The following is a 26,511-nucleotide window of genomic DNA, read 5'->3' as shown; positions in this document are numbered from 1 at the left end:
TCCCTCTACTCCACCATCCCTTCTCTGACAGCGACCACTGCTGGATACTACATAGTAGAGTGTAATACCCCCATCCTACGCCAAACAGTGCTCCATGCATGACACCCTGGCCAGTCATTTCTTACTGACCTCAGCTGGTGCCACCTATCATCTGTATGACCTTAAGTGCCCAGATACCATGGTGATGGGCTTAGTGTAAGAACCTATGTGGGCTTTGATGCCTTGGGTCCCTCTTCCCGATTGAAGCTGAGATTCTCAGGTGGGAGAGCCCATTAGTATGGTCATGACAGTATATAGCAATAGAATTATGGTTCGGTGCCAAGCTGGGCACGCGGCAGGTGTCTGCATGGACGCAGGCTCAGAGCCATTTCCTGCTTAACCTTCAGAGTCTCTGGAGCTCCTGACCTTAAAGGCTCTTCGGCAGAACCAAATGCACCTGAGCCAGGTGCCCTGAGCTTCTGATCATCCCACTACAGCCTCTCACTCTCGTTTTCCTCCGGAGAGACCCATTGCCCTCTCTGCAGTGCAACTGCTCAAGCCAGGAGCTCAGAGACGGGGGAAGCTGTGGGCATGATCCAACAGGGACATTTAGCCCTGAGCCCTGCTAGCAGCCCCTTTAAATCAATGCTGCATAAAGAGTATATTGGGGGTCAAATGGGCCCCCCGGTTTGCCTCCGGGCTCTGCCATGCTCCCACATACGTGGCTTAGCCAGTGGGGATGTCTCGAGTTACTGCCCCCTTCCGCCCAGAATTGACACTGGCTCTGGGGTTACTAGAGGGGAAACGGTATGCATCCGAAGAAGTAGGCTGTAGTCCACGAAAGCTTATGCTCTAATAAATTTGTTAGTCTCTAAGGTGCCACAAGTACTCCTGTTCTTTTTGCGGATACAGACTAACACGGCTGCTACTCTGAAACCTGTCCATAAAGGGTGAGACGTTTGAAGGAAGAGGCAGCAGGAAATCAAGTGCATTCCATGCTCTTGCAGGGAAAGGCACCGGTGTGTGTTCAACTGTATTGCATACGCCCAGTCATGTGTGCAAATGTGCATGCAACAGGAGATCATGTATCGCATCCACCGTTCAAACCGGGATCCAAACTGCTTTGTGGCTGTTACTTGTGCCCCAGCACTGTCCAGCTGGAGGTTAAAGGTTCTCAAACCCTGAAGCACACTCCAGTGATAGAAGTGATGATAAAATCCTTTGTGCCTCTATGGTTCCCTCCATCTGAGCATCTCAACGCACTTTGCACATACTATTGAAATAACCCCTCAGGTGGTAGGTCAGGATCAGCATCCCCATTTTACAGATGCGAAAACTGAGACACAGAGCATGGAAGGGACTTGCCCAAGGGTCCATAGAGAGTCAGTGTCAGAGCCAGGAAGCCTGAGTACCAGTCCCCTGCTGTAACCACTAGACAATACTCCCTCCTAAAGACATGAACAGAATCCAGGTATTCTGTCTCCCAGGCCCCTGCTCTTACCTCAGCATCCATTCCTCCTTCCCTGGATTTCCAGATGAGGCTTTTCCCCTGGGAGCGAGGGAGAGACACAGCCATGTCTATCACTTTGCCCTTTCCCCAGGATCCCTATATGGACCATTTGTTCCCTTCCTTGTCCGAGTCCATCCCATGCAGCTGATGTGCACATCAGGAAGGGTTGGGGGGTGGGGTGGAGAAGCTGATCCCCATAAGCTGCTGCCAGCCAGTTCCCTAGGTGATATTAGCACCTCTTCCCAGTGTAATCATCACATGAGACAAAGCATTCCCATAGGAGAAGCCTAGGGAAAGAGGAAGCCATGGGAGCTGGTACTCCCCCATTACACACACAAGCCAGAGGGAAGATCAACACTTTTGTTTATTTGAAGCTGCATTTTGTGGTTTGGGGGAACTTCCTGAATGGGGGAGGTGAGAAAACACCAGGTGAGACTTAATTTGGGTCATTAGCACCAAATCACATCTTCCCCCCAATACTAAAACTTCAAAAGGGGGAGGGGGGCCTGCATGCTCCCAGCCCTGCTCAGCACCCTCCACTGGGCTCCTCCATCATGGGGTGGGGGGGCAAGAACCCAAGAAAATCCTATGCCCCTCACTAGCCCTTTCCACCCAGGGAACCACTGTATGGCCTGCTCTGCACTGCAGGTTTCAGACACTGCTGTTCAGGTACCCCCATGACTGCCCTAGTGGAGTCAGGGAAACCTTGGGAGGCAGTATTACCTAGTGCATAGCGCACGGCATTCGCACTCAGGAGACCTGGGTTCTATACCCAGCTCAGTCACTAGCCTAGTGAATGACCTCGAGCAAGTCACTTCCCCCCCCATGCCTCAGTTTCCCCACCTGCAAAATGAGGCTAATGATACTGACGTCCCTTTGTAAAGTGCTTGAGATCTACTGATGAAAAGAACTAGGGATTATTATTTGCAACTGCACTGTTTATCCCTGCTTGAAACCGGGAGAAGCTGCATGGTTCAGATCGGGGCTTAGAGCAGTTTTGTGTATCTACACTAAGGGTTAGGGAGTGGGGCAGCTACTGCAAATGGGTCACAGCCCCATTGTCAACAAGGCCTATGTTAATCTCTTCTATAGGGGTTCTTATACGGAGCAGAGTATCATCATCTTCATTTTGCACCTGGGGAAACTGAGGTACAGAGTGTGAAAGTGACTTATTATTATCTATATTACAGCAATGCCTAGAAGCCCTGATCAGGGCCCATTGTGCTCAGCACTGTATCAACATATATGAAGGAAAGGTCCCTGCCCCAAAGACCTGAATAAAGAATAAATGGACACAAATCAGACGTCAAGAATTATAACATTAAAAAACCAGTTGGAGAACACTTCAACCTCCCTGGTCACTCAATTACAGAGCTAAAAATCGCAATTCTCCAACAAAAAAACTTCAAAAACAGACTCCAATGAGAAACTGCAGAACTGGAATTAATTTGCAAACTGGACACCATTAAATTAGGCTTGAATAAAGACTGGGAGTGGATGGGTCATTACACAAAGTAAAAACTATTTCCCCATGCTAATTTTTCCCCTACTAGAAGTGTAAGTATTCTCACACTTCTTATCAAACTGTCTGTACTGGGCTAGCTTGATTATCACTTCAAAAGTTTTTTTCTCTTACTTAATTGGCCTCTCAGAGTTGGTAAGACAACTCCCACCTGTTCATGCTCTCTGTATGTGTGTATATATATCTCCTCAATATATGTTTCACTCTATATGCATCCGAAGAAGTGGGCTGTAGTCCACGAAAGCTTATGCTCTAATAAATTTGTTAGTCTCTAAGGTGCCACAAGTACTCCTGTTCTTTTCCCCTACTGTTACTCACACCTTCTTGTCAACTGTTTGAAATGGGCCATCCTGATTATCACTACAAAAGTTTTTTTTCTCCTGCTGATAATAGCCCACCTTAATTGATTAGTCTCGTTAGAGTTGGTATGGCAACCCCCATTTTTTCATGTTCTCTGTATATGTATATATAGATAGATATATCTTCCTACTGTATTTTCCACTGCATGCAGCTGATGAAGTGGGTTTTAGCCCACTGAAGCTTATGCCCAGATAAATTTGTTAGGGCAGGTCTACACTAACCCCCCAATTCGAACTAAGGTACGCAACTTCAGCTACGTGAATAACGTAGCTGAAGTTCGAAGTACCTTAGTTCGAACCTACCTCGGTCCAGACGCGGCAGGCAGGCTCCCCCATCGACTTCGCGGTACTCCTCTCGCCGAGCTGGAGTACCGCAGTCGATGGCGAGCACTTCCGGGTTCGACTTATCTCGTCCAGACAAGACGCGATAAGTCGAACCCAGAAGTTCGATTTGCTTGCCACCGAACTACCGGGTAGTGTAGACCTACCCTTAGTCTCTAAGGTGCCCCAAGTACCCCTCGTTCTTTTTCCAAAGACCTGAGAATCCATTAGAAGGCAATAAGTGTAATGAGCAATGCAGGCTTGTCTACACACAAAATGTCCTGGTGCTTGGGAAGAATGGAGTTAGGTGACGTGAGACTGAATGTGATTTGTCCTGGGCTGCGCACTGCACTGTCAGCTTTTCACAGTCCTGTTCAGCCGTGATCTGATCAGCAGAACGGGCAAGCTGTAGGAGGCCAGAAGGGGAGCGTGGGGAATAGTGAGAGTCACCCAAGTCGCACAGAACCCAATCTCCTTCTTTGGCCACCAGCTCCCCACTTCAGCAGCTGACTGCTTTGCATTAGCACCTATTTCTGGGATATGGTAGATCACCTTTGAAGTACACAGTAATACATTCGTTTCTGTAGCACCTTTCATGCCAAAGTGCTTAGTAAACCGAGGGCAGGTCCACCAGTGACATGGAGCCACCTCTGGGGCAAAAGGCAGCAGTAGTTTAATAGTGCACAGCAACACTAGGCAGCACTTTGGGACGTAATAAGGGGCATTATCTAGATAACCGTCAAAGGTATTTATAAGGCACTTATCACCTTAGTATCCAAGCGCTGAAGCAAATGGACCATGAAGAGATGCAAGCCCTTAGTCTTCTGATGTGAAGTCAGATACCCGATCCATTAGGCCACATGGTCACACAGCATGCTGGGGGGTATTTTATGCCTTCCTCTGAAGTATCTGTTGTTGGTCACTGCAGGAAACTGAAAGGGAAGGTGTGGAGCTGTTAGTACAGGACTGACTGTGCCCATGAGTGGGTGTCATGCCAGCATGGAAGTGACTATGCTAATGCATTGTGTTAAGCATCTGATGTTTCCAGAGACCCAAGCAGACTCCAAATGAGCTGAGCGCTCATGCAATTGATTAAAAAGTGTTAGTTTCTTTCCTGACAAGGCTGACTCTGTGTGGAGTGCTTACCAAACCTAGAAGGACCATTGCTCTGGTCAGGGGTGGCGGGTCATTACCGGTGCTCCAGAAGGGGCATATTTGATCATAAAGGACAAAGGTGACGGTGCTAGGGGAGCCAATCACACTTTATAATCAGGACACTCCAATGGCAATATAATTATAGTGCAGTCACAGGGTGGTTATGCTTTTTGATACGTAATTCATATAGCTAGAAAGTTCATTACATGACTGGGAATGACTACAGTGCATAATTAATATACATGGATTCTACTAGTATATATGAATTAGAGGGGTAATAATAAGTAACCCAGCCATGAAGATAACCTTCCAGTTATGTGACTTCATGATAATTGCACACGGAGAGGCAAAGCTGCCGTGTAACTCTCCTGTAATTGTAATAACCTTATTAGAAAGGGTGACTGAGATATCTAGCTTTAAAGCAACCCTTGGTTAGAAAGGCCCAGGTTTCCTTTAGACTTAGAGATACATTTCTCACGCAGTGGCTACAATGAATACAGTGGCTTCTGACCAAGGATACAAAAGCAGTCACCACATATTGCCCAATTAAATCTCATAATCCTCCTGTGTGGTAGGTCTGTATCGTATCCCCATTTAAGAGTACCAAAGCACAGGGAGATGAAGGAACTTGCCTGAGGTCTCACAGTGAGTCAGTTGCAGAGCAGCTAGGCATGGCACTTAGAAGAGTTCTGACTTGCAGCCCCCTGCTCTTACCACTATACACACTCCCTCCTGGAGCTAGGTATGAACCCAGGAGCCCTGGGTCCCAGTCTCGCGATCTGCTGTTAGAGACACTCCCTTCCAGAGATGGCCATAGAAACAAGGAGCCATGACTCCCAGAAACGAGTGCCAACCACTGGAAATAACCCTGCAGGCCAGTGCATGTGGTTGATGTGTAGCTGAACTGGGGGGCACTGTGTGATTGGGGGCATGCTGTAGAATTTCTGAGTTGAACGGGGGTGCAGCTACTCCTCCTGAGACTTTCAGAGCAGGAGATGGCCTGGTCTAAAGGGGTGTTTCAGTTCCAGTCTCAGTCCTGGATTTGTGCTCCTTTTATGGGAGCTTTTGTAGCGCTGCGCTCCCTCCTAGGTCCCTCTCAGCACTGCCTGAGTGTGGCAAAACCCCAGGCCAGCACCTGGGCTCAGTAGCGTGGGCAGAGAGCATTCAGAGGGAGACAACCGAATTCCAGTGGCAGAGGGCCTGGGCAGGCGCTGGCTTGGTTTCCTAGATTGTCCCCCCTTCTGCTATGATCTCTGCTTCCAGAACACGCCACTTACGCCAGCCACGCATTGGCAGCTCAGTGCCTCCACCCCCCGCCTCCACATTCCAGGGGAGCGGAAAGGGTCCGTGGCCGGGGGTTGAGTGGGGGCAGCAAGGACTCCCAGGGAGGGAGTGTGGAGAGAAGGGAGTTCACCTTTCCCTTGCCAGGCGTACACAGTGGCTTGATTCTCACAATAAATGGCAGGCGGCCACTGACTTGGCCTGGTGCAGTGATACCAAATGGACACACTGTATCAAACCCCATCGACTCTGAAGAACGCTGCTCTGGACACAGATAAACAAAGTATTGGCTATTGGCCCACATCCGTCTGCTGTCAGCCTCCTCCCCATGTAGGTTTTAGCCTGACTTCTACTGAGAGGTGCCAGGGTTCTTCTTTGGCACAACCCCAGGGCCAGGGTGGGAGAGTGCCCAAGGTCACTTGTGGTTGGGAGCATGTTGGGCCACTAGCTAGAGCTGCAAGCTAGCCCATCACCTCCCACTGCAAGGAATCAGGGAACCTGCGACCCCCTCTGCAGTGGGTTGCTAGCCATTCATCTGAGCAAGGGGAGGCACAAACCTCCTGGGGCATCACTGCATGCAGGCTGGGAGGGGAGTAACTGTGTTCTTTCCCCTGCAAGTCATAAGTCACCAGCCACTTGATGCTATTGTATGATGCTGGCCAAAAAGCCACCCTTGTCCCCAGCTCTCACGCTCTGCACCCCAGCTGAGCTGCTGAACTCCAGTGCTTGTGGCTTTCCTGCACAGATGCCCCAATGCTGTAAGTTAAAAGAAGCAGGTAGCCACTACCACAGGCGCATACCCCTCCTATGCCAGGTGTGTGCTGCTGGGAGTGGGGGATTGGATGAGTCAGTCACCCTCTCCCCACTTCTGTTAATTGAGGTTGGTTTCTCCAACTTGGGGACACAACAAGCCGCACTGCCAAGCTGCCTCCCCCACCCCCTTTCTCCTCCCTCACAGGCTCCTGCTAGGTAAGGTTCCTCCTTCCTTCTCCAGCTGCTGAATGACTTGCAGGGAAGCCAGAAGGGAAGGTTCTGCCCCTGTCTGCAGAGACTCTTCCAAGCTTTCAGGGCTGACACATGGGAAGTGCTAGCAATAGCCTGCAAGCAAGCCCCTGCTCCCTCGCGTAATCTCTCTGTTGGATCCAAGCTTGGAACTTACTGGAGCCTGAGCCTCTGAAGTGTCTTCTCCTCCCCAGATGGGAGCACCTTGCCTTGAGCCACCTTCCCATGTAGGAGGATGCAGCTACCAGGCTGCAGGAGGGATGCAACCCAGTGAATAAACTGAGGAAAGCAGCAAGTTTCTATTTTGGGGAAGGGTGGGGTGGGGAGGAAAGGGGAAATGGATGAAACAAACTTGGATGCTATGAAGGTTCTTGAAGCACAGCAAGGATCCTGGTAAAGATTAAAAAAAGAAAGGAAGGAAGAAGACGGATGCGCTGCTCCAGCCATCTCCATGCACTCTATCAATTTTTGTTCCAGGCACTTTATGATCACATGTGGTCTTAAAGGTGCAAGAAGTGGGGTTGTTTTTTTCTGGCATCTCCTTTCCTGCTGTTACTGGGGGCTTCAGACTAAAAAGGAGGGGACACCGCTCCTTAGCTTCACCCCCAGGAATGTGCCAGTTTTAAGAGATCTTTGCAGCTTTGGGAGAGTTTGAGAGCACTCAGCTCAGAGCTGATTTAGTTCATTTTATGTATTTATCTCTTTTTTTTTTTCTTCTGGCAAGCGACATGCAGCAGTACGTCAGCCTCCAAAACCTTTCCATGTAAGCGCTTTCTTCTTTCCTCACAGCTAGCTTTGTTCCAATTATTTGCAACAAGGTTTAATCAATAGTGTATTAGTAGTAGACAGAATAACCCCCAAACAAAACCCTGTGTATTTTTTTTTCTCTCTCTCTTTTGTTTCCAAATACAGATGTTTCCAGCTCTTAATGCTCTCCTGTCAAACCCAGGTACGTTTGCAACAGACTGTCTGTTTTACTAACCAACCCCCCCCTTCCAAATGCAAAAAGTCAGGTTACGTTTTTTTCGATTTACTTGTGGAGTTCTTTCTTTGCAACAAAACCAAATTGTTTAAAGACACCGGGCTGCAATAGCATTCAAACCCAAAGTGCCCAAAGCTCTTTTGGAAACCAGAGTAATTGCTTTTTTTTCCCTGTGGTGCACTGCTTTAATCCTAAAGGTGGCATGTATCAGTTTGTGTGGTGCTTGAAAATAAATTGGCTAATGTTGTGCTCTCAACCAAAATCAAAATGTTACCTGTGCATTCTGTTTTGCTAATGCTGACAATACTGATTTATTTTTATTAAAGTTATTAAACATAGCACAGTTTTAAAAGTTAAGGAGCTCTCTCTTGCAAATACCTATGCACATGGGTAACTTTACTCACATGAGTAAACCTAAGGGGTAGATTCTAATCACAGACCAGCATCGCTCAGGAGTAACTGTACTGACAGTGCAGTTGCACTGGCCTGAGAGCAGAATCTTGCCCAAGGAACTCAAATGGCACTACTCAGGTGAGTAAAATTACTTATGTGCATGTTTGAAGGTTCAGGACCAATTGTAGGACTGGATAATCATGAAGGTAAGACTAATTATTTTAACTGTTTCAGAAATGAAATTGTGTCTATCTAGGAGTAGATGTAATAGACAGTTACGGTCAATGGGATTGCTCCTATGTGTAACTGCTCACGGGATTGGGCCTTACCCCTAGATAACGGGTACATTGTGCTGTATAGGAACCCGGTATATTTCGTTAGAATACTGCTCATTGAGGGGAAATGCTCCATTCCAGAAATATACAAAGTTGAGATTTTTGGGACCTGAGTCTCCTCTCACACCAGTTTCATACCAGTGTGACTCCATCAGGCCAGATCTGCAGCTGGTGTAAATCAGCATTGATTTCAGTGGCGCTATTCCAGTTTACACCAGCTGGGGATCTGTCCCAATCACTTCAGTGGAGTTTCTTCTGATTTACACCAGCATGATATGTGAGAGCAGAATCAGGCCCGTTGGTTTTAAATCCAAAGTCAGAGCAGCTTGCCGTGGCTTGGGGTTTAACCCCCCCACCCCCCATTCCTTTTAAAGATGCAGTGTCCCTTTTTGTGATCTCAATAAAAGCCAGGGCTATTAAAAGGCACTGTTCCATACCAGCACCCTCTCAGCTAGGCTCCAAACCGTTTTAACAGGCCAGCCTTGGATTCCTTAACATGCACTCCGGACCTTTTTAAGGTAAATGCCTTTGAAAACAAGAGGGGAATGGAGGTGCCTTTGATGGGGACAGAAACACCCCCAAAGCCTCTAAAGCGAATCCTTGCCGGAAGTCAGACCCTAGACACTTCCTCACCCCACCCCCCAACACACACGCACACACAAAAAGGCTCAGGGATGCAGCGTGTTGTGGAGCAGAAATTAGCACAATGGTGTTGGGCCTGGTTTTATTGCCCCCTTGGGGGTGGGGGGCTCATTTGATGGCGCTGTGAAAGGTGGTGTGGGGCTTTCCCTTGAACTGCTTGCCTTTCCCCCACTGAGGGTGTATGGCAGGCGGGGCGAGAGGGGGGGCAAGCTGGCAAAGGCCAGAGCCATGCTTGAGCTCCTGTGTGATGAGCAGCTGTCTCTGGGACCGCTGATCACCAGTTCCTTTGGCAGCAGCAAGGGGTCGATCCCCCCCAGCGGCCACACTAAAGACCTGTGAAGATTCCACATAGATAATGTTTGCTGTGATCTTTGCTAGACCCTCTCTGTCCTCCTTTGTGAGGGAGGTGGGGAAGAGGTGGGGGGGGGGGGAAGAGAGAGAGAGAGAGAGAGAGAGAGAGAGAGAGGGGTTTTGCCCTGTGATCTGAAATGAGCGGAGGCTGCTGAATGCTGAAGGAAAAGGTGGGAAAGATCACTCAAGGGGAGAATGAAGCAGAGCCAAAATAAATAAATAAATAAATAAAAGCAAGAGGATTTTGGATGAATTAAAAGGAAGCAGCTCCAGGAACTCACGGAGAGGGGATTTCTACCTGGCTTCATCCCTGCATTCATTCCTTCCCCAGAGGAACGCACAAGTCCCCCGTTGTTAGGGTTCACAGGTCCAACATGATGCTATGAGTCCTGATGGATGGGGACAGACAGTGGCCGGTCTATAAAGAGTCCCTATGGAGCTCAGTTGAGTTGAGACCCAGCTGAATTGAGGCGGGGGGGTGTGGGGGGGAGAGCGCAGGAGAGCCCTGCTCCAGAAGCCAACCTGAGTCAAAAGGAGACAATTGCCCTCTTTGCCAAAGGGTCTGGTCCTGGGAGGTGCTGAGTGCCTGAGACCCCCATAGAAGTTTACAGGATCTGTGAGTGCTCGGCCCCTGGGCAGTACTAAACCATTCACCTGATCACAGCCGTGCAACACAAAACTCTTCAGAAGTGACTCTGGGTGCCCTGCTTGGGAAACCTTAAAGGCTCCTGATTTCCAGACCGTGCTGAGCACCCATCGTCTGAAAATCAAAGCCCTTTAAAGTGTCTCACGTTGCGCACCGAAAAATGGGGGCATCCAGCATCACTAGTCTCTTCTTAGACTCTGTTGGTCTCATCCTACAGAGGGCTCGTTGGGCCACCCTCATTCATGCTGGCGAGCACTCACACAAGCACTCATGGACGTCAGTGAGGCTGCTCGTCTAAAGGTGCACAAGTATGAGTTAGTGTTGTACAATCGAGTCCATTGTGAATGTCCTGCTTTTCGTGCCTCACCATAAATATAATAGTCACACTTTAAGGGTCCATTCAGAAATGGTTTATAAAGGATTAATACATAATTAACAGCTGTTACAAGCATGTACAGAGCAGCCTACAGCATTGATGTTTATAAGCACATCAGTAGAAGGTGTTATAGACGGTTGTAAGCCATGGTTATAAGCAACCTGTCATCCTGTTGGACTCTGAAAAACCATTTATTAAAGCATCTATTAGCCATCTATTAACTATTTATAACTAGAACCCTGATAGAAAGTGTGAGCATAATATAAAATAGTAGAGGATAGCTCCCACTTATGGCCAGATTTGCAAAACTGCTCAGCACGTAATGGAATCTGAGCTTTTTTGAAAATCTGGGCCTGATGGTGCGTTCTGAGCCTGTCTGAAAAATCTGGTAATAATGTCACAAGTAGGTCTACGAAACATACCCTAGCATGCGGATTTACTGTAGAGACGCTATTAATACAGGGAGAGCCAATCTGTGTTTAAGTTACCAGTTTTTATTTTATTTATTATGTGTAGTACTGTGGGAGACCTGGTCACAAACCAGAACCCCATTGCTGCCTTTCCTTTTACAGCAAGAAGTTCTGAGCCAGCCCAGTGCCCATGTCACTGCTCTGTGAATGTGTCTGATGAGCTGAAGTTGGTGCTGTAGATAATCTCTGACCAGCACTCAGATTCCCAGAGAAATTTGGGGCAGATTAAAGTGGTCCATAGACAGGGCCTGATCCTGCTTCACCTGAAGTAAATGGCAAAATGCTCAGTGACCGGAATGGGAGCAGGGTTGCATACTATTTAGCAATAGGTCTTTAAGATCTCAGTTCTGCTATGGTAATAGCTGGGTGAAATCCTGGCCCCACTGAAGTCAGCTGGGGTAAATCACTGGTGTTCCATTGAAGGCAATGGAGCAACTTTACACAGCTGAGGATGGATTTACTTATGTGACATGCACAAGCTAAAGAGCTATATTCTAGCTGAGATTTTTAAAGATGGCTAAGCGATGTGGATTACAGCGGTTTCAAAAATCCAAGTATTTCAATATTTTTGTCCTAATTTTCCTCACAGAAATATTTTGGTTTTCAAGTAACAACAAAAAGATTTTGTCCAGCTTTCGATGACCAGTGTTGGTAATTTTTTCTGCTGTTGGTAAAAAGTTCAGGTTTTGAAAACTCTATTCTGAAAAATTTTGCTGCAATCAAAACAAAAAAACCCCCATTTTTTAAATCAAAAACTGAATATTTTTACAAAAAAGTATGTTTTAAAATGAAAAATTCAGTCATTTTGACCAAACTAAAATGTTTCCACAAACATTTGTATTTTGGTCGAAAAGCTATTTCTTACTCCCTCCCCGCCCCCCCCCCCCCCAAGTTTAAATTTAAAAAAATTCGACCACCCGAATGGCGTGGCCAAATCTCTTAAGGAGCTTTGAAAATCTCAGTCTTAGCTCTTAAAATCAGGGCTTCCTACTCCACTTGCATAGAGATTAAATGAAGCCTTCTCATACCAATAAAATGCATAGTTAAAGACATTGATTGAAGTTTAACTGCTCCGTGATAGCTCTGTATCGTCATAGGGATTGAGGATTATCAGCATTGTAGTCAACCAGCATGTCTGTAGTAATTAGCTGGTATTTACCATACAATAACTCTTCTGTTGGGGAGCATGTGTTTCTGCTAGGGCATTAGCATAAGTCACAAAGCCTGTTTGGGTACAATACACACTTTATTTAGTAGCCTTTCGGAGTGCGCTGAACCACTCCAGGCTGATTCTGCTGTCAGTTATGCTGGTGTAAATCAGGAGTAATGCCATTGAAGTTAATGGAGTTATGCCAGTGTAAATCTGAAAGGCTGAGCTCTAGATTCTGCTCTTACATCATCAGAATCTATAGTAGCTCCTGGCCAGTGGGGAGCAGAATTTGGCCCTTTTCTTTTAGTGTATCTTTGAGGAGGAGAGGGGGGAATTCGGTCAATATACTTTGACACACATGCATGTTGGGAGGGTTACAGCACATAATGGTTGCACGTAGATCCACAAACACATCAGTCTTCTTTGGTTTCCTGCATTGGTAGAAAGATTTGGTTTGTTGTCATGTTTGTTAAAGTTTAGGAAACTTTCAAGGCATTTCAGGCCTGGTTTGGAACAAACTCGGGCCGGTGTATGGCATTGAGTATCAGAGGGGTAGCCGTGTTAGTCTGAATCTGTAAAAAGCAAGAATTAGTACCCACTGTTGCTTTTGTATGGCATTGAGTTGATCCTGTTTGAAACACGCAGCAGCCTCCTGTTGTTTGAACAGGAGACCAATGGTTTCGACCCAAGTTTCATGTTGAGCTTTGTGGTCCTGATGCTGAAAGTCAGGGCATCTGGTCACCCTACTAGTTGCTCCTCACACATACATGGAGCTTCCAGCTCTGAGCCCCCACTGTGGGTTCAACACTTGAGTTCATGTACATGTACCAGAGTGGGATTCTGTCCATCGTTAGCTGAGTCAAAGAGTAGAATGACCTTCCCAAGAGTAACCTACCATTTGCTACTGGTGACTCACTGTGCATTAGGAACCATATTCAGTTCTCAGTTCCGCTCAGCCTGTCTCATGGCTGGCAGTGAAGGGCGGAAGCTGAACCAGGGGTGTTTACTGTTTAGCTGTTTTACCATACTGTGATTTGTAGGGGCTGGCTAAGAAAAAGCCCCCTTCCCCTATATACGAGAGAGAGCCTGTCTCACTCAGGGTAGTGTAGGTTTTGTTTTTAGCCTGGGTTTTGAAGCCTTGATGTTCTTTAGCATTTCTGTCCCTCCCAGCCGGTGGTTCTTGTGAACGATTATATGACATGATTGCTTATGATAGGGGCAGGACTCAGGGACCTGGGGCTCACTTCCGGTTTATGTCTTATGTTCCTAAAAGTTCATGCTTCAGGGTTTCAGCCAGCTGCCTGCAGGGGTCAGGAAGGGATTTCCCCCTCCCAATTCTTTCTGTTTTTTTTTTTAATTGTTAATCTCCTTCCTCTGTAGCATCGGGGATGGCCACAGCTGGAGATGGGACAGTAGACAGGGAGGACCAGGGCTCTGAGATGGCACTGAGCATTCTCTCTCCCAGGTGCTTGGCTGGCTGGTTCTTACTCACATGCTCACTGATTGCCAGATGTGAGGTCCGGAAGGAAGATTGGCAGTGACCTCGGGCAGGGGCATTTGCCTTCCTCTTCAGCATGCGGGTGCAGGTCCCTTACCAGGGTTATCTGGGTCTCTCTCACTTAACCACTTCCCTCCGTCAGACACTGGTGCACCTCGATCCCTCCTGTTCTCTGCCTGTGGCACATCACAGTCTAGTCTCCGGCGGGCGGTCATACTTTGGTCGAGTTTCAGTTGTTGGGTTTAGTGTGCAGGTGCTGGGTGGTGCTGGTGGCCTGCAATATACAGGATGTCAAACTAGATAGTCTTGTCGTCTCTTCTGGCCTTAAACTCTTTGACCCTAGGTCATCAGTGGCTCAAACAACGGGCAGTAATACTATTGGTCCTTCGCTCTCTGAGACTCTGATATAACATCTGCTTTGGGATCCTGGAGGCACCTGGGAGGCTCTGGGTTGCACTGGGGTTCCGGGGACAGCTGGGAGGTTCTATGTTGCAGTAGGATCCAGGGAGCAGCTGGGAGGCTCTGGTTGCACTGGGGTTCTAGAACCTAGAGCCAGCAGTGGTTTGCCCTTCACTTCTGGCATGAGCGTTGGCACCCCTCAGCAACAGTGGTGGTGCCAGCGCATCAGCAGGCCCCTCTAATTCAGGTTTGGCTAACGTGGATCCGGAGTGTTGGCCATAGACTTTGAGTGCTACAGCTGACTTGCCATTCGCTGATTTCCAGCCCCTCTTTTCTAGTATTTGTCACTATTGAGGATGAGCCTGGCTCCCAGCAAGGGTCCTGAGGCATGTAGAGAAATGTGTGAGACATGCAGCAACAGGCTTTGTGTGCTGATGGCACAGTGAGGTTGTGGAAGTAGCGTTCTCTGTGACACATGCCTGCAGTTTGCATGGGCATGATCTTCCAGGAAGACCCTTGAATACACATTACTCTCGGGTCTTTGCTGTCAGGGCCCCCGGCAATACAGCAGGGACAGGACAACCCAATCCTTTATTCTATGATCACAGTCATGATAACTTCATAGGGCCGTGGAGGACTCATTCTTTGGGAAGATTTCAGATTCTTTCCCACGGTCCGTATTTTGCTCTTGTTCTGTTGTTACTAACGACAATGAGAATCCGGGGGGGGGGGGGGGGGGGAGAGAGAGAGAAAGGGGGACACCTTTACTACTTCATCTGTTCTACTTTCTCCCCAGCTCCGCTAACAAGTCCTGGGTTTGAAGAATCACATTCACAAGGTGGCCAAATGCCAGGACGATGGAATAGATAGAGATTTAGATTGGAAGCTCTTTAGGGCAGGGATTGTCTTTTTGTTCAATGTTGGTACAGCACCTAGCACAATGGGGTCCTGCTCCAGGACTGGGGTTCCTATGTGCTACAATAATACAAGTAAATAAATAAATAAATAATAGAGTTATAGTGGACATATGGATGATGGTTATATATGGAAGATAGAAGGTTATATTAGATAAGCAGATATTTATATCTGATAGAAAGTAATATTACATATAACATATGGAGAGACTGCCGAACCAGTAGAGAGAGGGTTATAGTGGATGGATGGATGGATATATTTCTATAGACACAGAGAGAGAGAGAATCGTCTTCCCTTTAGCAATCAATTTTGCTGTCCCAGAGGACTAGGACTTTGTGGGTAATAGGAGCCTATGACTTGTAACAATCCCAAGTAACAAAGAAATAAGAGAAACAGGATGGGTCTCTGAGTTTCCAGGAGACGTGGGTGGGTCTTGGTTAGGTAGGTATGTTACTAGAGAAAGGCACCAGATTATCCCTTTTTAGAAGGTAGCCATCTGTGTATCCCCAGAAAAGGAGCAGGATGGGGAGCAGCAGTGCAAATTTTTACATATACACACAGCCTCTCATCCCTTGATCCACCCACCCACCCTCTCACCCCTTGATCCAGCACCTCTACTAGTCTGAGGAGAGCTGGTCTCCAAGCCCCATTCAGTCCTCTGTTGAGCCTGCCAGCTAGTTGCATCTGTGGTGGCAGGTGTTATGGGCACTGGACTGAGACTCATCTCACCTAGGCCAGCTAACGGCCATCAGGCAGCAATGGCTTTGGTCACTGTCTATTTGGAATGGAGATGAAAAGCTCCATATCCCATCTCTGCCCCCCAGGATGTCCTGGAATCTAAAATGTATACACAAGTTTGCATGGAATGCAATGAAACTGCATGAGGACTCCGGCGTGGGATGCCTCTAATTTCAAGCTAGGTTCCATCATGTATGTGACCTCCTCTCCAGAGTACCAAGCTCCATCCCCTGTCCTCTAGGTCTCCTGACCAGGACGTCCCTTTGTTGGTTCCTGACTATATCCCAGCCACCTCCTTGGCATGCTCCTCAGGGTCTCAGACCCCATCCCACCACCCTGCATGAGCTCTCCTGCCCAGGATGGCCCACTGATGGCTCCCGACTCCATATCCTCGCCATGTCTGTGGGGCTGTCCCAAACAAATTGATTTTATTTTTCCCTTTGTAAACAAAGGGGGAGAATCAACCGTCTCCTAATTTTAACCAGTACGTGAGGGACCAGGGCGCCATGACAGACCAGCTGAGCCGAAGGCAGATCAGGGAGTACCAGCTCTACAGCCGGACCAGTGGCAAGCATGTCCAGGTGAACGGCAAAAGGATCACCGCCACGGCAGAGGATGGCAACAAATTCGGTAAGGAGCTAGAGATGCCCCCATCCCGCCAGATCATATGGCCAGATCTCAGCCATCTGTGATGGAAAGAGACCAGCTGGTGGGGAATGCACTTTAATTCTGAGCGATTACCATGTGGCTATATCAGCCACATCTGGAAATGGTTGTCGGCCCTGCAGAGATTTCACATCTGGAACCTGGTCAGAGAGGCCAGTGCCAACACAGGGATGAGTCACACTGCTTGGGTTAGATTGTGAACTCCTTGGGGCACGGACCGCCTCTTTGTTCTATGCCTGTGCGGCATGTAGGACACCGGGGCTTTGATCCATATCTGGGGCTCCTAGGTGCTATCACAATAGGGGACTATACACCTGCTGGGTTCTATTACCAGCTCAGGGAAGGGAATGGGATTTAGTGTTTAAGAGCAGGGTTGGGCTGGGCATTAGGACTGTTCCCAGTTCAGGAAGGGAATGAGACCTAGTGTCTAAAACAGGGATGCCCGGAGTCGTGACTCCCAGGTTTTAGTCCCACCATTGCCTGTGAATCACTGTGCCACATCCCTGCTCCATGCCTCAGTTTCTCTGTCTGTAAAGCAGGGATAATGGTACTGCCCCCATCCCTGGGAGCGCTTTGAGACACTTGACTGAGACAGATAACTAGCATCCCTGGTACGGGGTAAGAAGGGTCACAAGGGTTGCTTTCATATATATCCCCAAGGAAGAGACAGAGACCAGGAGACTTTCCAGTTTCATAGCCACAGCTTCACTGACAATGCAACCAGCTGAAGACTGGTATGTATTAGAAACCGAAAGACGACTTCCTGGCAATTGAGAATATCAAGGGACCTATGGCTAGCATTTTAAAAGGTATTCTGGTCTAATATTCAAAACAGGCTTGCTAAAGCCACTCCAGTCCATCCCTAGCATGTTTGGGACTGAATTGCTGGGTGAAATCTTGACCCCATTGTAGTCAAGTGTCCCTTTGACTTGAGGATTTCATCTTTCATGTGAGAATCCAGCAAAATGTATGGATTGTTGTTTACATTTCCCTTTGTGGAAATCTCTCTCGTAAAGGCAAAGTCCTGACTATCATCAGAGACTATGATGCTTCAAACGTACAATGGCTTGTTATGGTAACAATCCAGCACTACTTTAGGGAGAATAGTCCCAGATTCTCCTAGGGTGAAGTTACATGCAACTCTTGTTCAATTTATATTCTGATCAGTTTATTTGGGGGTTAAACCTAAATCTGATCTGAAAGTCATGGCTCTGAGATCTTGTTTGGACTTCAGTTATGCACATGCTGGCAACTGGAAGATTAATACATTGTCTTCAACTACCAGCTTAAATCAAAGAGAAAAGCTTTAACTGGATTTAAAAATACACTTAGGTCCTGCTCCCTTCCACTTCAGTGGGAGCAGGAATCAGACCACATTGATAGTCTGTTAGAATACAAAATAGGATGGTTACAGTTTGTTCTGAACATCAAATGAAGATTTAAAGATTCAGGGTAACAAAAAGTACCTAGCAGGTCCATTTGTTTTGGGGTTTTTTTTAATTATTTTAAGGATTGACAGAGATATTAATGGTTTTCAAAGGATGTTTTTTCAAAAGCCAGCAGATAAAAAGAACACTCCAAAGCATAATGATTAAAACTTATTCCAGAAGGGGGAATTCTTCTGTTTATTGAGGAATTGTTCAAGATCAGTTAAACATGACAATAAGGCTTGATCAAAAAGCTGGTGGCAGGACAGCTGTAGCCAAATCAAGGAGAGGTGCTAAAAACAATTGTTCCATTTGATTGAAACGGTCTCATTATAAACAAAAAGGTGAATGTTTTCCCCCTGGAGAGCAGCGGATAAGAGAATTTGCAATGAAACCTTGGTGTGAGCTTCCGATGGATCTTATGCACCATGTGCCAATTTCTGCACTTGCTTAGGAATCAGTCCAACTCCTGTTAAAGTCAGTGGCCCATTAGCTCCTCTAGGAGCTGGATTGTGGTCTTTATACCTGGAGCCAACACCACTTAAGTCAAGGGAGTTTCATCCATGTAACTGAGAGCAGGATTCGGTCCATACTCCCCATCATCCAAGCAAAACTATGGCTCCCCTAATTCACTTGATTGAGCAGCTGTAACAGGCAGGCTAGCGCTAGGAGGCAGGCATAATGTTTTGCTGCATTAGAATTAGATTCTGTTACTCATCCAAGTGTGGATAGAGGCTTTTCCTTAGAGGTTGTAACCAGAGACGGGCTAACGGCGCAAAAATTTAGATTAGGATTTTGACCCCTCTTAAGGGCAGGGGCGTTCAGAGGGGGGGATTTTGGCTAGGGGCCCCATCAGTAATTGGAACAAATAGAGAATTGGTCATAGGGACATAGGACGGGAAGGGACCTCATGGGTCATCCCATGCCATTCCATTGTATAATCCTATTCATAAATGTATCAAGCTCCAACCCAGTTAGGTTCCTGACCCTGACTACTCCTGTTGGGAGGCTGGTCCAGAACCTCACTCCTCTGATTAGAAACCTGCTAATTTCCAGCCTGAATTTATTCGTGGCCAGTTGATCCCCATGGTTGTTCTGCCCATGTGGATTTTACATGGGAAGGGGGATGAAAGCCAAGATCCCTGAATACAAAACTGGTGGGTCCCAGAACCTAAGAGATCTAGTTGTTTTATCACTTAACTGGGCCATGTTCACTGTCCTGCACATCTCTAACGGTACAGTGCCCATCACTGTAACCCATACCTGGAGGGAAAGGCACCTGCAAAGGCAAGCAGCACAACTGAGTTTTTATGGCCAGGGACAATAGTCTGGGGTTTTCTTAGGCTGAAATTCACCCCTCTGCAGAGGGCCTAACCCAGAAACTATGCACCGTTTGAGTCCCACTTAAGACCCTTTTTGAGGGTCTAAGTGCAGTGTGCCCACCCCTCAAGCATTTGTAAATAATTCCCACCCCCAAAGGGTTCAAAAATTAAAAAGCATCCAAATTTTGGAGGGTGGTGCTTCTAAGGCCCTCCAAAAATAATGAGATTGGCTTAAAAATCATGTTGTTGTGTTGTTGTTTTTTTAAATTTCTGAGGCTTTAGGATGCACACAGGTCATGTTTTCAAGCTTTTCCCTATAGCCAGGAGGGCTAGAACTTTTTTTTTTTTTTTTTTTTTTTTTTTTAAATGAAAAGCTGAGAGTCTCATCTTGCGAGTTAATCCTTATACAGCACCTGGCACAAAGGGTTCCGCTCCATGACTGGAGCTCCTAAGCACTACAGTAATACTACTACTAAGTGGTACATAGGCTTATTCTGGCCCTCTGTACAGGGCTGAATTTCAACATTATGTTTTGCAGAAGCTGAAGCTCTCCTGCAGTAAATTATACTTGCTCACAGGCTATTTTGCTACTGAAATCTGCTATTCCCCATTGCTCTGGCATTAGGCTTTAGAAATTGTCATGTGTTAAAGAATCCCAAAGATGCCCCTGAATTTCCTTAATAAAAATACTTAATTTCTATTTAAAAAAAGAAAGGCTGTTCTAAGCAGCCTGGAAGTGAAAATAGCTCAACTCACCAGCTCCAGGTACTACGGCCTTGCATGTTCCAGATCTTTCTCCAGATTAATTAAACAAACACAGATGCAGGCTATTGTTAATTAAACACAGGTGCAGGCTAGATCCTTGGTTGCAAGATATAGGTATTTTTGTCTGTTCACAGAGGGTTCTAGGCCATAGGAACACATCAGACCCCAGGTGTTCTAATTAAAGAATGTGGAATGGACTCGCAGACAATTAACCCTTGACTGACCGGTCAAGAGACTAACACAGCAAAACACATACAGTGTGCAATGGTAATAATACTGTGCATAATCCCATGCTTTGTGCAACTTTAACCTTTTCTTTACTGTGTGTTTTGATGATATTGAATACTGGCAGTGGCCATTTTTCATCACATGCCCATGTGAAGGGTTTGTTCATTGTTACCTGGGACAAAGGCAGAATTGCTTAATTGTAATATTATAATTACTATTACTTCCGTCCTTGCCCCTAACAGCTTACACTATAACACACAACGGGTGGGAAGGGAAATAGAGAAAGAAGTTACTTGCCCAAAGACATACACTTGGGCCAGGAGTTGACCCTGGATCCCCAACTCCTAAGCCAATACCTTAGCCACTAGACTGTGCTGCTTCTTGTAAATAGGTGCCTCCTTTATTTCCTGATTTGATCAAAGCAGCAGCCCTGGCTGCAGACTTGGCTTTCACCCTGTCCTCATAGATCAGTGATTCTCAAACTTTTGTACTGGGACCCATTTCACACAGCAATCCTCTGTGTGCGAACCCCCCCTTATAAATTAAAAACACTTTTTTACATATTTAACCCCATTATAAGTGCTGGAGGCAAAGCAGGTTTTGGGATGGAGGTTGACAGCTCGCGACCCCCCCATAACCTTGTGACCCCCTGAGGGGTCCCGACCCCCAGTTTGAGAACCCCTGTCATAGATCCTTGAGGTAAGTGGGCAAGTTATCTGTGCTGGGTATGTGCTTCCATTTGCTTCTCAGATGAAAGGGGTGGTGGATTGCTGGAGACGTAAGGACAGAACTGCAAACCAAAGGCTTAGACACTCCAGCCATCCCCTCTGGCAGCTTTCCTGCTGGGTTACTCTCTAATTCCTATTTCTGTATCACGGCCCCGTTAGCTGGGGAGTGGAAAGCACCATGTGCTGTGACCATTCAATGAGATTTGTCCCCACAGCCCCCCTCTGAGGCTGGGCACTGCTGTTATACCCCTGGTACAATGGGGACCTGAGGCACACAGCAAGTGAGGGTGTGCCTACACTTCGACACTAATCTCCAGCTCAAGGAGACCTACGTGCCCTAGCCACATGCCTGTTGTTTGAGAGGTGTGCAAACGCAGAGCTGTTAGCCCCTCCACTGCAGCAGCTAAACTTTATTGTTAGCATGCACGCTCAGGTCCATCTCCTTCAGCTGGGAATCCTACTGCAGCTCCAAGTGTAGATGTGCCCTGTGTATCTTGCCCAACGTCACCTGGGGAGTTTGTGGTAGGGCAAAGAAGTACTAGCCAGGTGCCCTAACCACTGGGTTATCTGTCCTCTAGAGCCGAGATCATGTAACTGCTGGTAGCGCAGTCTGTATGTGCCGTTTGGTGGCATTTGTTTTTAACGCACTCCCTATGCTCCTCTGGATCTCTGCATGGGCCTGAGCGCACACACTGACCCCCGGCACACAGACTGGCCATCACTCACTCTAGCATTGGTGGAAGGAGTTTTGTTTTGTTTTGTTTTGTTTTCTCCTTCTCTCTCTTTCTCTCATCCTTGCAGCAAAGCTGATCGTGGAGACAGACACCTTTGGGAGCCGTGTGCGCATCAAAGGAGCCGAGAGCGAGAAATACATCTGCATGAGCAAGAGGGGGAAGCTCATTGGAAAAGTGAGTCACAGCCAGGGGCACCCCCACGCCCCATCCCACCCCCGGTCAGGAACATGGCCTTCAAACTTTATAAAGTGTTGGGACGCTGCCAGGGGAAGTGGTGGTGTCTCCATTTCTTGATGTCTTCAGATCAAGATTGGATGCCTTTCTGGATGAGATGCTTTAGCCAAACACAAGTGACTGAGCCCAGTACCTGGGTAATGGGGTGAAATAAATGTGATCTACAAGGGGTCAGACTAGATAATCTAAGGGTCTCTTCTGGCCTCCAATGCCTGAATCTATAACATCTCTCTTCTTTATTGGGATCCATCTCCGAGAAGACAGAACCTGGCAAGCCCCCGCTGCTGTTTTGTAGGAGCTGTATAAAAACAATGGGCTGGAACTTCAGCAGGTGTCAGTCAGAATAGCTCCATTAAAGTCAATGCAGCTAAGCTGGCTCACTCCAGCTGTGGAGCCGGTTCACTCCAGCTGTGCTCTTGCAGGCGCCCTGCAGGCTGTGCCAAGGAAGTGCACTAACAGGCAAGTCATGCTTGGTCCTGCAGGTCTCATCAGTGCTGCAGGAAATCAGCCCTTCCCTGCACACACAGTAGCGCCTCTGCACTGATCCGTAGATGCACGCTGCTCCATTGCTGCCCCATCTGGATGCTTCCTCAGACACTTTTCTTTCCACTTTGGAACAGGTGATTGGAAACTTTAGGCATCAGAGGCCCAGGCACTACCAAGGGTCATTCTCATTCTGCTGGAGACCTGGCTGGCATGGACAGGGCCCTGCTGTGGGGAAGTTCATGCTGCTGGAGTCCTGGTTAGCTCAGATAAGCATTACAGTGAGATAGAAAGACCATAGGGTGCTCTCCCACTGCATCATATTGTCTCCTCGTTAATTGGAAGCTCCTTAAATGAAGGCCCTGGGATTCCATAGCGAGCTACAGGAGGGAGCTTTATTGATGTTCGTGCTATTTCCAGAGAGCCCTGAGTAAATTCTCAAAGCCCCACATCAGCAGGATGGATACTCTGGGTCTGGTTGTTCTTTGATTGTTCCATCATGCTGAAGAGAAAACAGAAGCTCTGCCCTGGGATGATATGTGGAGTGGGAGATCTACCTCAAGTAGCTGTCTGAGCAAAACTGCAAGTCAAAGGGGGACTGAATGACTGATGGACTGAAAAGGGAGCAGAGGATTGGACACCTCAGAGACATCAGTTCCAGTCCAGCTCTGGCTGGCAGGGGTTATAAGCCATCCCTGGTTGGTGGCCTGGGTGCCCTGAATGAATTGTTCTACATGTCTACTGAAGGTGGGACAAGAAGCAATGGGCTTAATCTGCAGCAGGGGAGATGTAGGTTAGATATTAGGAAAAACTTTCTAACGTAAGGGTAGTTAAGCTCTGGAACAGGTTACCAAGGGAGGTTGTGGAATCCCTGTCATTGGAGGCTTTTAACAGCAGGTCAGAGGAATGGTCTAGGTTTGCTTGGTCCTGCCTCAGATAGGGGGCTGGACTGGATGACCTCTCAAGTCCCTTCCAGCCCAATGATTCTATGAATCTGGTGAGTCTTGGTCCAGTTCCCACTGGATCCCAGAAAGCACCCCTCCCCCCTTCCACCCCCCACCCCCCCACCCCCGATTAGCATTATACAGCCCCCTTGTTGGGAGCCCCAGAACAGCAGCCAAGGACTGAATGGGACAGAGAGACTGGACTCCCCTCTTACCCCTGAGCAGTGGGGTTCCCTGCCTGGCAGGGGCCTGGGAAGCCTGCCCGGCTTCCATGAGGTCTGGCAACCCGGCACCTTCTATTGGCACTAGATCCTCCCAGGCCTTGATTCTGCTCCCACGAAGTCCAATGGCAAAACCAGTGGCCCAGGATCAGACCCAGCCTAACAACACTTAACCCTTTCCCTGCTGGATTAACCCACTCTCTCTCCCTTCCTTCCATCCAGCCCAATGGCAAGAGCAAAGACTGCATCTTCACTGAGATCGTTCTGGAGAACAACTACACAGCCTTCCAGAATGCCCGCCATGAGGGCTGGTACATGGCCTTCACGCGCAAGGGCCGCCCTCGGAAAGCCACCAAGAGCCGCCAGAACCAGCGGGAGGCACACTTCATCAAGCGCCTCTACCGCGGCCAGCTGCCCTTCCCCAACAACGCCGAGCGGCAGAAGCAGTTTGAGTTTGTGGGGTCCTCCTCCCCGACGCGCCGGACGAAGCGCACCCGCACCCCGCGGCCCCGCACGTAGGGCCCTGTGTTTTGGATAGTGCCACTCACCCCTGCTGTGCGGAGGGCCGGGCCATCTGCCCGCCCCACACACAGACCCAGGCTGCTGCCCCATGCTGTATGTAGGGCCGGGCCATCTGCCTCCCGCACACAGATCCACTCTGCTCCCCCATTCCATACCTAGGTCTGTGTGTCACTTGCATGCCCGGTGCCCACCACTACGCCATGCTGCACGTTGCTGTGCGTCCTGCCCTCCAAACACACCCATACCCACGCACACCCATTGCCGCAGCTGTACATAGGACTGTGCCCCCCAGCACCCTGCCACTCCCCATATTTTTTTTTACAAAGATGCTCTATTTTTATACTTTGATTCTCTTAGGCACAAAGAAATATTGACTCAAGGAGCAAGGATCAGGTTTGGGGGGTTATTTTTTGTATATAGATGTAACCCCAGGCAGGATTTCCCTTTGTTCTAGAGCACCCCTGTAACGACCCCCAAGATTCAAACACCCATTGCTTTGCCTGCCCTTCTGTACAGCGACCCCTGCTGGGAGGGAAGCAGACAGCAACTGGTTTTGGAGACTTCTCCTTCTGACCCCGTTCTCAGCATCAAAGGTGCTAACTCCACCCTGACAGCCAAGTTCCTGTGGGACCAATCCTGGCAGCTGGTTGGGATTTTTTATTCCGCTACACGGGCTAAACTCAAAACTTCTGACTGGTGCGATCTTTTAGACTGTGGGACAGTCTCCCCATGTGGACGCAGTGGAACAAGACTGTCAACTGGACTGTAGGGAAGAATCCTGCCTTGGGATAGGGATGAACTAGCAGGACTTTTTTCTCCAGTGTGCATGGATGTATCTAGCGAACAGACAGCTGATATGCAGGAGACTGTCTGCAAGGGTCCCAGGGCCAACAAATCTAAGTGACTTGGAAGCCTGTAGAGCAGCAGAAGGGTTCAGATCATTCTGCCTTCCCAGAGGGGAGGTAGATGTCTGTCTATGGTACTTAGCTGGCCCCATTACTGTAGCCCCTCACAATCTGTAATATATTTATCCTCGCAACACTCCTGGAAATCAAGACAGTGCTATTATCCCCTTTGTACAGAGGGGGAACGGAGACACAGAGAGACTAAGGCCTGGTCTATAAGTAAAATTTAGATCGACCCATCTACGTCACTCAGGGGGATGAAAATATTTGCACCCCTGAGCACTGTAGTTAAGCCAATCTAGCCCCCAGTGTAGATGTGGCTAAGTCGGTGGAAGAATTCTCCATCATCCTAGGAGGTAGATTATCTCGATGGAGGGGGAAAAAAAGCACCCAGTAACTGCTGTATAGGCATGCTCACAATGACTTGCCTAAGGTCACACAGGAAAGTTGGAGAAAGACCAGGGAATTGAGCCTAGGTCTTTAGAGTACTGACTTAGCACTCTAACCACTGGGCCATCTTTCCCCTCCTGGTTGGTTATTAGCCAGAGGGAAGAGGGTTCTGGGACTGAGCGGTGGGCGTTCCAGCATGGAAAAGGTTGAGCACCACAGTTGCAGAGGCAAAATCCCAGCACTTCTTTTCAGCTTGTCACAAGCCTCTTTATTTTATTTATTTTATTGTAGGGTTTTGACTTCCCTTCTTCCCTCAGTCAGGGGCTTTCCTTTTGCTTCGAGAGACCAAATTCCCAACCACACGCCTACTTTGGAAGAGAAATAAAATGAGGACACCCCGTTTGACTAGCCAGAGAGCAACCTGGCCTAGTGTCTATGATTCCCTACCAGGTAAAGAGAAACCACTTTTAGGGTTTTTTTTAATACATTCCAATATTTCCTTAAAGAGTCGACTGTTGTCGCTTTAGGCCTAAACATTTAGACTTTGGGTTTTTTGTTTTTTTTTTTAAACCTGAAATGAATAAAAATTAATGTCTTGGGTGTTTTTTTTATTTCAAGCACAGCATGTTTGGGGGGCTTGTCTGTATGTTTCTTTTGAGATGTAAGTGTTGTTCTGCTGTACTGGATACCCAAATGCAGCAGCAGCAGCAGAGGGCCGGTCTAGCTGCACTTCCCAAGTTGAGCAAAGTACAAAGAGTTAAATAAACTGCACATGTGGCAAAAAGCAAATGATTTTCCCTCCCCAGTGATTTCAGGCAGAGTGATCTTTGGCTCTATTTCTAAAGGGCTGTCTACACAACAGAAGCTGTACACAGGCTAGCCTATCTAAGCTAGCTTTAATCTAGTTAGTATTGGTAA

The 26,511-nt window shown here is 47.8% G+C and overlaps 1 protein-coding gene across 2 annotated transcripts; it reads left to right on the top strand.

The window, feature by feature from the left end:
- The first annotated feature begins 6,871 nt into the window (after window positions 1-6,871).
- FGF17 (fibroblast growth factor 17) lies at window positions 6,872-24,887 on the top strand. Of its 2 annotated transcripts, none has more exons than XM_024105619.3 (5): window positions 6,872-7,892; window positions 8,042-8,078; window positions 16,510-16,654; window positions 21,962-22,068; window positions 23,999-24,887. In XM_024105619.3, exons 1-5 carry the CDS (start codon window positions 7,819-7,821, stop codon window positions 24,293-24,295), a joined length of 660 nt encoding a protein of 219 aa, XP_023961387.2. In that variant the 5' UTR covers window positions 6,872-7,818; the 3' UTR covers window positions 24,296-24,887. The 2 variants fall into 2 exon arrangements, with proteins under 2 accessions (XP_023961387.2, XP_008166875.3); XM_008168653.4 differs by having other exon boundaries at window positions 6,877-7,892; window positions 16,477-16,654.
- The last annotated feature ends 1,624 nt before the right edge of the window (window positions 24,888-26,511 follow it).

Source organism: Chrysemys picta, chromosome 2 (genome assembly GCF_011386835.1).
Source record: "Chrysemys picta bellii isolate R12L10 chromosome 2, ASM1138683v2, whole genome shotgun sequence".
NCBI lineage: Eukaryota > Metazoa > Chordata > Testudines > Emydidae > Chrysemys > Chrysemys picta.
The sequence above is the reverse complement of the archived record's forward strand: the minus strand, read 5'-3'. Positions and strand labels throughout refer to the sequence as shown.